Source organism: Prionailurus viverrinus, chromosome A1 (assembly GCF_022837055.1).
Source record: "Prionailurus viverrinus isolate Anna chromosome A1, UM_Priviv_1.0, whole genome shotgun sequence".
NCBI classification, from domain to species: domain Eukaryota; kingdom Metazoa; phylum Chordata; class Mammalia; order Carnivora; family Felidae; genus Prionailurus; species Prionailurus viverrinus.
The window spans coordinates 144,073,959-144,088,948 of record NC_062561.1 but is presented as its reverse complement, the minus strand read 5'-3'; the positions used below and the strand labels follow the sequence as shown (position 1 = coordinate 144,088,948).

The 14,990-nt window shown below is 34.7% G+C and overlaps 1 protein-coding gene across 9 annotated transcripts in view; it reads left to right on the top strand.

Annotated features, from left to right (window-relative positions):
- The window catches only part of HOMER1 (homer scaffold protein 1), a 149,715-nt gene that overhangs the window by 70,951 nt on the left and 63,774 nt on the right, over nt 1-14,990 (top strand). For all 9 annotated transcript variants that reach the window (XR_007150337.1, XR_007150335.1, XR_007150333.1 and 6 more), the window contains exon 5: nt 1,718-1,857. Coding sequence is in view for 5 of the 9 variants with exons in the window: in XM_047849832.1 (XP_047705788.1) it covers nt 1,718-1,857 (140 nt within the window). In the remaining 4 variants the exon portion in view is untranslated. The remainder of the gene's footprint in view (nt 1-1,717; nt 1,858-14,990) is intronic.

Here is a 14,990-nt window from a genome sequence, read left to right as displayed (position 1 = left end):
TTTCAGGTTAACAACGTAACTTATTTTGTTCTCATTTCCACTGAATCAACTTACTGTTTAGCTGATTGGACAGTCCACCTTGATTATTTTAGTTTGGTTTGGTCTTTCTTGGAGAGAAATAGCTCTGGTTAATTTCTTCTTGCTGCTTAAACTTTTTCTGGCTGATTCACGTGATCCATAACTGACCTAGAAGTAACCACCTTGGATATGGTTTTATGTTGTAACATTATACTGTAAACCTTATTCTTGGACTGACCATCAATTACTAGAAGCAAAGAGGATTTAGGAGAATGAAATTAAAGGTCAATATGGAAATTCCATTAATAATTGAAAAATAGTGAAGTGATAAGGTGGAATCAAGAAAGTAGCCTTTTGACCTTTAAGAAGCTTGTATAATTAATAGCATTATGGTATAATGAGTTAAAATATTTACATATGAAATAAAATACATGCAATTTAAAACCAGAAACCCACAAAAGAAAGTTACCCTCACCACAGTAATATTTTCTATATTCCTAACATTTCTCCATGTACAATATTTTTAGGTAAAGTATATAAATCTAGTATATAATCTAGATATTTCCTTATATTTACATATTTTTCTAATTCTAAGCATTTTCCTGTATTACACATATTTTTCTTGTTGGTTGGTTTTTTTTTTTTTGTTTTGTTTTGTTTTTGTTTTTGTTTTTAAAGTAAACTCTAGAGTAGAGATTCCAGTCCAGTAGAGATCAGGAGTCATATGCTCTAGGAACTAAACCAGCTCAGGTGCCTGTCTTGTTTTTATTTGAAGAAAACCTGTATTCTTTCAAGTTGGCAGATGGTGACCATACCTACCCACTCTCCTCTTGGACACTGATGTTTTCATTTTCTTCACTAGCATAGCCTAATATTTCAGTTGTAAACTTTCAGTGCCCAGAGATCCCAAGGGGTCCACAAAGGTGCACTTTAATGATCCCATGCTAAGATTGCCCCTGGTTAACAGGTTTGTCCAATGAGCCCTCGTTCTGATCTCTACTAATACCAAATTTAGATAATCTTATGATGCAGTGACAATAATCAGTGTCAGTTTGAGCTGCATTTTAAAGTCCACTTGTTTTCCAGAAGAATAAATTAAGTTTGCCTTGATAGACAAATCTTAATTAAAAGTAGAAATAAGACAGAAAATTTTGTGAAGAAAAATAATTCCATTATGAGTAACAGGCAAGAAAAGCTGAAATAAACTCACTTTGTATATGTTACAGAGAGATTTCTGGCTGCTTTTGTGGATAACTCTGGAACTGAAAAGTAGGGCAGATAAAAAAATTAAAACTTGATTTCTTTCTTCCCTTTGCCTTCCTACTTCCCCAAGTAAAATCACATTTTCTTCCATTTTTGTGCTATCTTCTTTTTCTTCAGTAATTCTTTGAATATCTTTTCTTCTAACCAATTAATTGCTTATATAAACCCAAAAGCTTTTCAATTCTTTGAAACTACATTTCTAAATTGTGTTATCTTTACATTTCTAAATTGTATTGTTTCAGATAGTTTTATGAGTTGCTTTGCTTTAAAAAATTATTTCTCCTTTAAATTTCCTTTTTTAAATCTTTGACTCATATTTCAATGGAAATATGGTTTGTAAGTAAACATACATCAGAGTCACTCTTAACTTGAAGATAATCTTGTGTATTTTAACAAAAGCGTAACACTTTTATCCCCTACCTCCCTTTTTTTAAAGGAATCAGCAGGCGGGGATCTTCAGTCTCCTTTAACACCAGAAAGTATCAATGGAACAGATGATGAAAGAGCACCTGACGTGACACAGAACTCAGAACCAAGGGCTGAACCAACTCAGAATGCATTGCCATTTTCACATAGGTACAGATTCAATTCAACCATCATGATTAAGTAAAATGTGTAAATATGGAAACTTAACTTGGTTTTAGATAAATCTTGCAAAGTTACTACCCTGAGTGAAAATTCCAGGTCAGTCTTTTTTTTTTTTTTTTTTTTTTACTTTTTCTGTTAACCTCAGAAAGGTTTTTATAATTTATAGTTTATGGATGGCTAGATGGACTGGAATGAACATTTCCTTTGTAGAAAAAGGGCTACCTAGTTAATTGCAGCACAAATCACTTTTCAGTGAAACAATATCTTATTATAAATCTCTTCTACTCTTTTTTTTTTTTTTTTTTTTTTTTTTAACACAGCCATAAAAGGCCTCTTTGTTAACCTGGTTTCCACTTTCATCTGTGTTCTTGAGGGTTATACATTTTTTTAAAAAAACAGGCTTCCTACTCTGAAATTAAGCTTTACCGTACTCTTAGAGGTGATCTCACCATAGGATTTCACAGAAGGAAACAAGTTATTGTCACTTCTATTAGTGTTAATGTCAGATTTAGATTTTGCATATCAACTAACAGAAGATAAATCTTCACATACTTCTGAATTTTAAAAGAATTTGGTACTTAAAAAAGATACAATGTATCTTAAATGTGTTCTAAACCAGTTACATTAATTATTTGCTATTCTGTGGTATTTTTAGGATGTAGGGAGGTCTGTGGAACTGTAGCCTTGCAAATGTAAACAAAAACCTATTAGTCACTGTCTTAAAATTAATTTTCATCCTTTGGAAACTTTTGACTAGGTAATTTTAAATGAAGTTAAGAGATGCACAACATAGGAAAACTATTTTCTTTTCAAGACCACTTCTTAAAAAATCAAATTCTTTAGCATATTCAGAAAAATTGTGAAGTGATATCATCCAAACTCTTCCATGAGAATTCTAATTTCGATTGAATTTGTTAACTGTTAGAGGCAGCATAGATTATACATATCAGAGACAAACATTGAGAGACCTCATGGTCAGATTGAGGAAGAAGAAATTAGTTACAGGTTTTTTTTAAGAATGTGTGAGGAAAACTATTTGATTTTGAGGTATTCTAATTTTGTTCCTAAAAATGCAGTAATTTTGCATAAAACAGTAGACATATCTTAGAATTATCATGGAGATCATGCTTTAACTATTGCAGTGTAAGCATATTCTCTTTTCTGTTGTTACAAACATTACTGAACACATGAAAATTTGTGAGTTCCCTGAAGACTGCATTTTCACATTGATTTATAAAGTACACACTTTTTTTGAATATACAATTAGAATTAAAGAGCAATGTGATTAGTATGTAGATTTAAAAAAATGCCAAGGGAAGGAAAAATTTTATTCCTATTAAATTTAGCAGACCCATTTCAAAGACTTAAATGCACTGCATATAATTACAAACTTGATTTCTTTGGCTAACACTTAAATGAGCCATGTGCATTGAATACTGTAGCTTTGGAAATAACTTTTATATTTAACATTTGTAAAAACTGTTTCTGCTTTACTTTATACACCCCAAATTCTCAGAATATTTGTTTTACTAATCCTTTGTACTTGAATTTACTAACTAGAATTATTCATCTATTGATTTTCTCTGTTCCTGGGAGTCTAATAGGACTTACTTTGATTTGAAGATACAGCTTCTTTGGTAGAATCTATAGATTAGCCATGGAGATATTTTGAGTTCTGAAAAGAATTTAACAGGTCATTTTAAGCTTTTAATTATGTTAAAGGTATTAACACAATCTTATAGTTCTCCTGTTAGAGTATTTTAAATATTCTTTAGTTTGTAAGATTTTTGAAGATTATTTTCTGAACTGGTTTGATTTCTACCTGAAATAGAAGACTAAATGTTTTATAGCCAATGTTAGAATCCCAAAATAACAGAAGAGACCTTAAAGATGGTATAAACCAAGATCTTCCAAACTGGTAGTTTGAAATCAATTTAGGTTATTCATGGCATTCTGAGAAATGAAACATAATAAAATAGGAAACATCAGAGTAAAATTCACGTTAAAAGTAGAAACTTTATTTTAGTCATATACAGATTTATGTGTGTGTTCTGGATCATGGTGTAAAACGTCCAAGTTTGAAAATGTGTACCTTTGACACATGAAGAGACTAAATCACAGAGGTTAGGTGAGTTGTGCTAGGTCACATTGTTCAGTAGTAAAAACTTTAGTAGTAGTACAGATCACCTTTTGACCCCAGTAGGTACAGCCGGTTAATAGTGTATTTTAGCTCCATTCCCATAACATGCACATTGTTGTCAGGAAGTTAATAACTTCCTGTCCTAGGAGAACTCTGTAGACATAGGATCAGTGTTTCATGAATTAGAAACACAAAGAATATTAAAGTAATCTTCACTTAAATCTGAGACTTGTGTTTACACTTGAAACACTTTTTTTTCCCGTGGCAAAGGAAGACAATTAAAGTCTATGTTTTTAAGGCTTATTTAGGCTATTTGCCTTTTTTCCTTATTTCAAGAGAAAAGAATGAACAAAAAATATTTTGCCAGCATTTCTCTGTTCTCCCGTCTTACTGCTACATAAGGAGCAAAACACTCGAATGTCTCTGTGTTGTCCTTTGTAAAGGAAGGATATGGGGAACAGTGATCTAGTTATTCAAGTTAATTAAGAGTTGATGGTGTAATAGCACGTAGCAAGACAATTTGTGCTCTTAAAATTCAAACTGTATGGGGGCGCCTGGGTGGCGCAGTCGGTTAAGCGTCCGACTTCAGCCAGGTCACGATCTCGCGGTCCGTGAGTTCGAGCCCCGCGTCGGGCTCTGGGCTGATGGCTCAGAGCCTGGAGCCTGTTTCAGATTCTGTGTCTCCCTCTCTCTCTGCCCCTCGCCCGTTCATGCTCTGTCTCTCTCTGTCCCAAAAATAAATAAACGTTGAAAAAAAAAATTAAAAAAAATAAAAAAAGGGGCGCCTGGGTGGCGCGGTCGGTTGGGCGTCCGACTTCAGCCAGGTCACGATCTCGCGGTCCGTGAGTTCGAGCCCCGCGTCGGGCTCTGGGCTGATGGCTCAGAGCCTGGAGCCTGTTTCTGATTCTGTGTCTCCCTCTCTCTCTGACCCTCCCCCGTTCATGCTCTGTCTCTGTCCCCAAAATAGATAAACGTTGAAAAAAAAAAAAAATTAAAAAACAAAAAAAATAAAAAAAAAATAAAATTCAAACTGTATGCCTAAATCTCATGAATTAATTAACATACCAAAAGAAAGCCCTGATTTTCATTTGGTCCTGAAAATTTTAGTAATGTTGCTACAGTTGGCTCTTTACTCTCTGTAAGTTTTATGTACTTTTTAAAAAGTACTAGCTTTAAAGATATAAGCAAGATTTTTTTTGTTCCTCTTTAAACTTATACAATTTTTCGTATATATATGAAAGAATACTGTAATGAACTCCCATTAGTGCATCACCCAGCTTCAAGAATTATGAAAAAATGGCTAATCTCAATTCATTTCTATCCCTGCACACTCTTCCACTTTTGTATTATTTTTAAAACAAATCTCAGACATAATTTCATCCACAAATACTTTTTAAACTACTTTTTAGCTTTTTAAAAACTTATTTACGAGGGTAGTACAGTTTTTTATATTCTCTAATTCAGTGGCATTGTCAGGTTACCTTGAATTATTTACTCTTTGATTTGTAATTATACTGCTGAACTAAATTTTGAAATGTATGGGCTGTTAAATACTCCTTAGTCAAGTGCTAAAGTACTGTTTTATGCCCTTGCCATAAGCTATGCAAAAACATTCTCACTGAGTAAGTTTCAATAAATTAGTAAATTTATAATGTATTTATTTAAACGCTTTTTTAAAGTTTAGGGTGTGTAAACAAGGGAGCTTGTGAGGATGAAAATATTCACTAATTTCTTTGAGGAAATAGCATTACATTTTATCTAACTTGCTATATTTTCTTAAAATATTTTTTAACCTAAATGATAAAAATCATTTTGGGACTGAGCAGGTATACACTGACCAACTGAAGTGTTCAGGGCATCCTTTGAGACCTTAGTCTCGGATTAGCTATATACTAAATGAAGAGCTATATGCTAATAGACCAGCATATACAGTTGGGTGAAGGTTTTGTTTTCTCCTTCCAGGGAGTTATTGTTTCTTCATAACATTGACTGTATAGAATTCTGAAATTACTTGTTAGCACTTAAGAAGAAGAAAATATAGGATTTGTTTTTTTAAGATTTAAAGCTGTTTAAAATTCTCTTGGAAATAGTTAATTTTATTAGTGTCCTGGTGTTACAACGTAATACTGAAAACTAAAACTTTTTATTTTGTTCATTGTAAATTTATGCTCCCAAATATACAGGAATATGTTGATAAATAAGTGCTGTTACCATTATTTCTGAGAGTCCAGAACAGACATACACATGCATTAGTAGTTCGTGAAACTGTTTTCGTAGTGACGAATTTTAATAACGTTTTGGTTATCTTAATGGAAAAAAGGTTCTTTTAAGCACTGATTATATTTACATTCTTTTAATGTTTCAATAATATATTCTTATGGTGCTGCTAGAACTTCTACATTTTGGGGGTACTGCATGTATCTTCTGTTAAAGAGATTTTTCTGCCACTTTGTGTGTTTCCAACAGATACTCATTAAAGGATGTATGCAGAAACATCACTCTTTAGTACATTGATTTTGCTTTAAATCAGTATAACTATAATTTTACTCAAATTTATGGAATCTGGGTGGGTTCATTTCATTCCTATTTAATAGATTAATTCATCCATTATCAGAGTTTCAGAAAGCTACTATCTTAAAACTGATGAGGGATTTTTGTACAGTTTCAAAAACTAAATTTCATTGGAAATGTTACACACAGTTTTACTTATATGTTAGAATTGTTAAGAAGTGCTTTATCTTGAATCAAATACAGTTTGTACTTACTTGAAAGATGATAGAAACAAGAAAAAAGTTTTGAGTTCTGGGGTTCTATACTCTCCACAGCTGTGCCTTCTGTCTCCCCCTTTTATGGATAGTAGGCAAAATTTACAAGATTTTAGTTGGGAACTAAAATAGATATAATTTCTGTGGCTGACTCTTGTTTGGATAAGATTTTGTGTGTATGGGGCACCTGGGTGGCTCAGTCGGTTAAGTATCTATCTGACTTCAGCTCAGGTCATGATCTCGCAGTTCCATGAGTTCGAGCCCCGTGTCGGGCTCTGTGCTGGCAGCTCAGAGCCTGGAGCCTGCTTCAGATTCTGTCTCCCACTCTCTCTGCCCTTCCCCTGCTCATGCTCTGTCTCTGTCTCAAAAATAAATAAAAATATTAAAAAAAATTTTTTTTAAGATTTTGTGTGTAAAACTGGGACTTGCGTTCACAAGAAGTGCTTTATCATGAATATAATTATAGATGAAAATTTAAGTTGTAGGATTTCCCTTATAGTAACAGTTAAAAATGACATAATTGTTATTTTTCCACCATGGAACCTCAAAATTTAGAGTAGGTTTTTTAAAAATTAACTAAGACAGATTATGAAAGATTGTAACTTAACAATTTAGAAATGTCAGAATTTCCTTTACCTTCATTGTGAACAGGTATCATTTTATAAGAGGTGCTATAGTAATTCAGTATTAGATACAATTTACATTCTCTGGGAAGTGAGAAACAATGTATGTATTTTTGAATAACAGGCAATAAAAAAATAGAGTTTAGTGACCCAAAGTGTTTACTTTATTAGCTTTCTAAATAAGTATACTTAAATTTTTACTTTGCGTTTTTCAAAAACTAATCCTTATTCTCTTCTAACGTCTTCTAAAATATTTTGAAGAAAATGTGGAAATTTGCTGAAGCATTTTTTCAAGGTGTTAACACTTAATACAGGTTATTTGTAAGAAGAAAAATACTATTCATATGAGACAAAGACATTACTAATTCACCTCCATCAGGGATTAGTCTCTTCTCCTTCTTCCCCCTACCAGTGTCATTAATGGGAAAGAATGTTTACCAGTCCATTCCAGTGATTGTGAGCTTCTATTTTCAAAATTACTAGCTGGAGTTAGAGGTGTGGTTATTCACAATGGGACAGATTGATCCTAGATTAACTATGATCTCTTCCCTGTAGAGGGCTTTTAAATTTTCTTTTATTGTTTCATTTCTGTTTTTAAAAGACCATAGTGGAGATTCTGTTGGAAGGGAGGTATGTGATATGGATAGTGCTGTTCTAGGACTTAGAGGAAAATGTTCTTTGAATTTGGCTTCCCATTTTCCCTCTTATTAGAGAAGTAAGGGACAAGATCAAGATGTGTACAGAGGCAGAGGTCAAACAGGCTATGTAAATGTGTGACACTTGTAGTGTGGAAGAAATGGTGAGGTCTGTAGTAAAGTGAAGTGTGCAAGGTTCATCTGAAGGTAATAAAGTTTTTAAAAAATAAGGTCACACAGAGGGGTGGGGACTAGATGACCCATCCGGTTTCTAGTCTACACTTTCCAGAGGAAACTTTGATTTACGAATGGTTTAACTCATGGGAAGAATTTTAAGCAATTTCTAGCTAGTAATATTTGTTGTTGTAATAACTTATATAAACTCTTGGTGGAGGTATTTGGGAAGATATATGTGCAGATGAATCCTGGGTATGTCCTCTTTGGTGACATATTACTCTGACAGGTGTTCGTTCACAAACAAAAATCACACAGTTTCAGTGGCATGGTATATATATAGACCACTCCATGGTCATCAGATGAGGCTTCCTCAGCCTCATCATCCTGTGCTGCTGTTGCTGTTGCCCCAAATTGCTTGTAGTTCTCCATATAGCAGCAACCATGCTGTTTCTCATCTGCAAGTCTTTGCTTCCTTGTTTTGGGAATGTCCTTCCTTCTCTTTGCAGTGGCCGTGTACCCACACTCCATGCTGCCTATCACCCACCTCTGCCTTTAATTCAGCCACCGACTGTTTGACCCCTACATATCCTTCAAGCTTCAGCACCACTGCCTCCAGTAAACCTTACTCTGGTGACCTCATGTTGAATTACATGTCCTCCTCTATTAAATCTCTATTACCTCCTAACTTAATATGTGGAGGTTAACATGAAATTATCAGTTTCTCCTGCGGCAGGGATTGTGTTTTATCCATTTGTATTCCTGGTGTTTAGCATGGTAGACAGTCAGTAAATATGAATGCAACAGTTTCCCTTACAAAAATTGAGTACATGCACTGAATACCCTTGGTAGGGCTTCAGTCAACTGAAGTTACACCTACAGGTTCATAAAACTTTGAAACTAAAATGTAAAACTAGCTATATTCTTTGAAATTCAGTCACTCTTAACAAACTTAAGTCTTGAGTTTAACTGACTTAGTCTAATTTTTTTCGAAATTTCCTAGTTTGTATAAAGAAATTTTAAAAATAGTGTGTTAATAAACAATGTTTTTAAGTACCTGAATAACGTGAAAGATGCTAAAATGCTTTATTGTAACAGAATAATTTTTTATCCTTTTGATAATAATTTTTCTTTTTATCTAAAAAGCACTGCAGAATGTTTCAGTGATGTTTTTTTTTTTTTGTAAAATTAGGCAATACTTATATTCTTTGTTTTTAAAACCAGTTGTGACCAAAATGTGTTTTTTAAAAATTTCATCTCTTACCAAGGTCAACACAAGCACTTATTATTTGACTCAAAGAAGTGAATTTCAGGACTACTGATTTTTTTTTAAATTAAGAATTGTACTATGTACATTTCACAGAAGTAAAGATTGAGAGAACACATTTCATATGGCAATAAGCTCACAGTACACTGAAAAGTATTGAAGGTAGTCATGCCCTAGGGACTAAACCTTCCTTATAGGGTATATAAAATGTAAATATGACTAACCAGTTAAATAAATGTACATTTTACTTGTATTTATTTTCCATCATTTTGCCATTTTCCTCTGACAATTTAACTTGGCCGTGTATCCAGTGGAAACAAAAGAGTTAATTTTTATGACTGGACTAAACTGAAGTCTAAACGTCGATATTAGAACTTTGGAGATAGGGGCGCTGGGTGGCTCAGTCGGTCAAGCGTCCAGCTTTGGCTCAGGTCATGATCTCGCGGTTTGTAAGTTTGAGCCCAACGTCAGGCTTTGTGCTGACAGCTCAGAGCCTGGAGCCTGCTTTGGATTCTGTGTCTCCTTCTCTCTCTGCCCCTCTCCTCCTTGCTCTCTCTCTCTCAAAAATAAACAAACAAATAGAACTTTGGAGATAGAAGGAACTTTATATTACATAGTCTACCCACGTCATTTTACAGAAGTGGAAGCGAGTCCAGGGAAAGGGTATGCAGCATCAGTGTTTGGTAATGGCTAGATTAGAACAGAGAGGTCTCCAAAGACATTGATCATTAGGGTCCATCCTGGTTGAGGCAGCACTCCTGCTGCTAAACTCCAAGAGGGTTTGTTTTCTGTGTCACATTTCAAGATACTTTTCATCTGGATATTTGTCATTGTTCAACCCATATTTACCATTACTTGTTAAATTCATCTACTAGTTTCTTAGCTTGTGGAGTAAGTCTTACTGGCTTGCATTTCTTGGTGTCTCATATAGTTTCAAGCCATTTAGATATGTAATAGATAAATTAGTGAATTTGTTGAGCAAATAAATGTGTGTTTTTACCATTACTGAGATGACAGAGAAGTTGGTACATCTTGATCATTACCAAGAAAAATACACCATATACTAGACAGGGCCGACAAAGATATTAATATAAAGAATAATTAGTTTAACCTTTTAAATTCTAACAGGATCCACTTAGCTATTAATATTACCATCAGTAATTTTAGTAACTACTTTATTGAGGTGTAATTCACACACTTAGCCATTTACCTGTATAAAGTGTACAATTCAGGAGGTATTTAGTATATTTTGTAGAGTTGTGCAGCCAATACCACGGTCAATTTTAAAACATTTTCATCATCTCCCCCAAAGCCCTGTACCCATTAGCAGTTACTTTCTTTTTCCCTTTCACGCACTGTCCCTCCTTCCCCCAACCCAAGGCAATCACTGATTTTCTGTCTCTGTAGATTTGCCCATTCTAGATAGTCTGTATCAATAGAATTATATATCTGGTCTTTTGTGACTGAATTCTTTACTGAGAATGAGTTTTTCAAGGTTCATCCGCATTGTAGAGTGTATCAATACTTCATTTCCTTGTATTGCTGGATGATACTCCATTGTGCGGATATACTAGACTTTATTAATCCACTCATTAGTTGGTAGACATTTGTGTTGTTTTCACTTTTTGAACGTTACACCATTGTTATGAATAATGCTGCTGCTGTGAATATTTGTGTACAGGTTTTTGTGTGGCTATATGTTTTCAGTTCTCCACATATATTGTACAACTAGAATTGTTGGGTCATATGGTAATTTGATGTTTAACCTTTAGAGGAGCTGCCAAACTGTTTTTGCAAAAGCAGCTGCGCCATTTACAGCAGCAGTGTATAAGGGTTCCAGTTTCTTTACATTATCAGAAACACTTGGTATTAGATGTCTTTTTGATTATAGCTATCCTAGTAGGTGTTAAACGCTATCTCATTATGGTTTCGAATTGTACATATTTCCCTGATAGCTAATATTATTGGGTATCTTTTCATGTGCTTGTTGGCCACTTGTATATCTTCTTTGGAGAAATGGCTACTCAGATCCTTTGTCCATTTTCAGTTGGGTTGTTTGGTCTATCCTTGTTGTTGGGTTGTAATTCTTTATATATTCCAGATATAGAAACCCCTGATCAGATAATGATTTGCAGATATTCCCTCCAATTCTGTAGGTTGCCTTTTCCCTTTCTTTTTTTTTTTTTTTAATTTTTTAAAAAATTTATTTATTTTTGAAAGAGCATGAAAGGGAGGGGCAGAAAGAGAGGGAGACGGAGTATCTGAAGCAGGCTCCAGGCTCTGAGCTGTCAGCACAGAGCCTGCTGTGGGGCTCAGACCCACAAACTATGAGATCATGACTTGAGCCGAAGTTGGATGTTTAAGCAACTGAGCCACCCAGGTGCCCCTGTCTTTTCCCCTTCTTGATTGTGTCCTTTGCAACACAAAAGCTTTACATTTTAATTAAGTCTAATTTACCTACTTTGTTCCATTTCTTACACTTTCGTGTCACATCTAAGAAACCGTGTTGTAATTCAAGGTAATGAACGTTTACACGTGTTTTTTTCTGAGCGTTTTACAGTCTGAATTCTTACATTTAGGCTAATTTTTGAGTTATTTTTTTCTGTACATTGTGAGATAGAGGCTCCACTTCATTCTTTTGCCTGTGGATATCCACTTGTCCTGGCACTATTTGTTGAACAGATCATTCTTGTCTTATTGAATTGTCTTGGCATCCTTGTCAAAAATCAGTTGACTGTACATTTGAGGGTTTATTTTTGAACTCTGAATTCTAACACACTGATCTATCTATACTATGCCAGTACCACACTGTCTTCATGATTATAAGTTTGTAGTATGTTTTGAAATTCGGAATTTAGGTCCTCCAACTCTATTCTTCCTTTTCAAGACTGCTTCAACTATTCTGAGACCCTAGAATTTCTGCATAAGTTTTCAGATCAGCCTGTGAGTTTCTGTAAAGAAGCCCATTGGAATTTTGATAGGAATTGCCTTGAATCTGTAGAACAATTTCATGGGTCATCTTAATGTGAAGTCTATCAGTCAGTGAACCTGGGATGTTTTCCTATTTATTTACCTCTGCAATTTCTTTCAATAGTGTTGTTTAGTTTTCAGAATGTAATTTTTACGTTTCTTTTGTTAGATGTATTCCTAAATATTGTTTTTTTGATGCTGTTATTGAAATTATTTTCTTAATTTCACTTTTTAATTGTTCATTCCTAGTATATAGAAATAAGATGGTTTTTATACAGTGATCTTGTGTCCCATAAACTTGCAAAACACATAATTTTAATAGTTTCTAGTTACTTCCTTAGGATGTTTATATACAAAATCATGTCATCTGCAAATAGAGATAATAACATTTCTTCCTTTCCCATCTAGATTTTATTTCATTTTCTCGACCAATTGCCCTGTCTAGAACCTCCAGTATATGCTGAATAGAAGGGACAAGAGTGGACATCCTTGTCTTGTTCATTATCTTAGGGGGGGAAGCTTTAAGTTTTTTATCATTAGGTATGACAGTATCTACAGATTTTTCATGGATGCTCTTTATATTCCTAGTTTTTTGACGTTTTTTTCCATTGATACTCTAGTTGGTTAGTGATTTCCTCCCCTTAGTTGGTAGCTTTAGAAATCTGTGCTTTGACAAATACAGCAATATGCTTTCCTTGTGTTTATCTCTTAAATGGTAATTGATAGTTTCTTTAACTGATAAAAAGAACTTAATGGAGAGGAAGAATTCCTTTATAAAAATGTTAATATTTTTTATTTTATTTTTTTAAGTTTCTTTATTTTGAGATTGAGAGTGAAAGAGAGAGTGCGTGCCTGAGTTGGGGAGGGGCAGAGAGAGAGATGGAGAGAGAGAGAATCCCAAGCAGCCCCACACTGCCAGTGCCGCTGGAGCCCAATGTGGGGCTGAAACTCACGAGCCTCGAGATCATAAGCTGAGCTGAAATCAAGAGCTTAACTGACTGAGTCACCCAGGTTCCCCTATCGATATTTTTTAAAAGCACATCACTAGGCTTTAGTTTTTCTATCTAAAATTATGAAACCTTCCAGTTTTCTAGCTTTTTATCTTTCCAAAGTATGTGGAGCAGCTTTTATGAATGGTGGTAGTAGGGGTACATTTACTTCCTTATCTGATTTTTGAGTGACTTTTTTCTTCATTGATTTTTTATATTAAAATAATTAGTAAAGGGGCACCTGGGTGGCTCAGTCGGTTAAACGTCCGACTTCAACTCAGGTCATGATCTCGCGGTCCGTGAGTTCGAGCCCCACATCGGGCTCTGGGCTGACAGCTCAGAGCCTGGAGCCTGCTTCGGATTCTGTGTCTCCCTCTCTCTCTGTCTCAAAAATAAATAAACGTTAAAAAAAAATAATAAAAATAAATAAAATAGTAAAAATATGCCCTGTTCATTTATTTTTGTTTCATTGATTCTTTTATTTTTCTTTTCAAATTTTTATTTAAATTCCAGTTAGTTAACATACAGTGCAATATTGGTTTCAGGAATAGAATTCACTGATTCATCACTTACATACAACACCCAGTGCTCATCATACCAAGTGCCCTCCTTAATACCTATCACCCATCTAGCCCATGCCCCACACTCCTCCCTCCATCAACCCTCAGTTCTCTATCTTTAAGATTCTCTTATGGTTTGTTTTCCACTCTGTTTTTTCTTTTTTTCCCCTTCCCATATGTTCATCCGTTTTGTTTCTTAAATTCCACATGAATGAATGAAATAATTTGGTATTTGTCATTCTCTGACAGACTTACTTCGTTTAGCATTATATACTCTGTCTCCATCCACATTGTTGCAAATGGCAAGATTTCATTCTCTTTGATGGCTGAGTAATAGTCCATTGTACATGTATACCATATCTTCTGTATCCATTCATCAATCAATGGACATTTGGGCTCTCTCCATAGTTTGGCTATTGTTGATAATGCTTCTATAAACATCAGGGTGCGTGTACCCGTTAGATTCTGTACTTTGTATCCTTTGGGTAAATATCTAGTAGTTCTATTTTTAACTTTTTGAGGAACCTCCATCCTGTTTTCCAGAGTGGCTGTACCAGTTTGCATTCCCACCAACAGTGCAAGAAGGTTCCCCTGTCTCCACATCCTCACCAACACTTGTTATTTCTTGTGTTGTTAATTTTAACCATTCTTTCTGGTGTGAAGTGGTATCTCAATATGGTTTTGATTTGCATTTCACCGATGATTAGGTATGTTGAGCATCTTTTCTTTTAGCCATCTGGACATCTTTGGAAAAATATCTATTGGGGCATTTGGGTGGCTCAGTTGATTAAGCGACTGACTCTCGATTTCACCTCAGGTCATGATCTCATGGTTCATGAGATTGAGCCTTGCATCGGGCTTTGTGCTGACAGCCTGGAGCCTGCTTGGGATCCTCTCTCTTCCTCTCTCTCCCTTTCTCTCTGTCCCTCCCCCACTTGTGTGCACATTCTGTTTCTCAAAATAAATAAACATTATCTTTAAAGAAAAGTGTCAGGGGT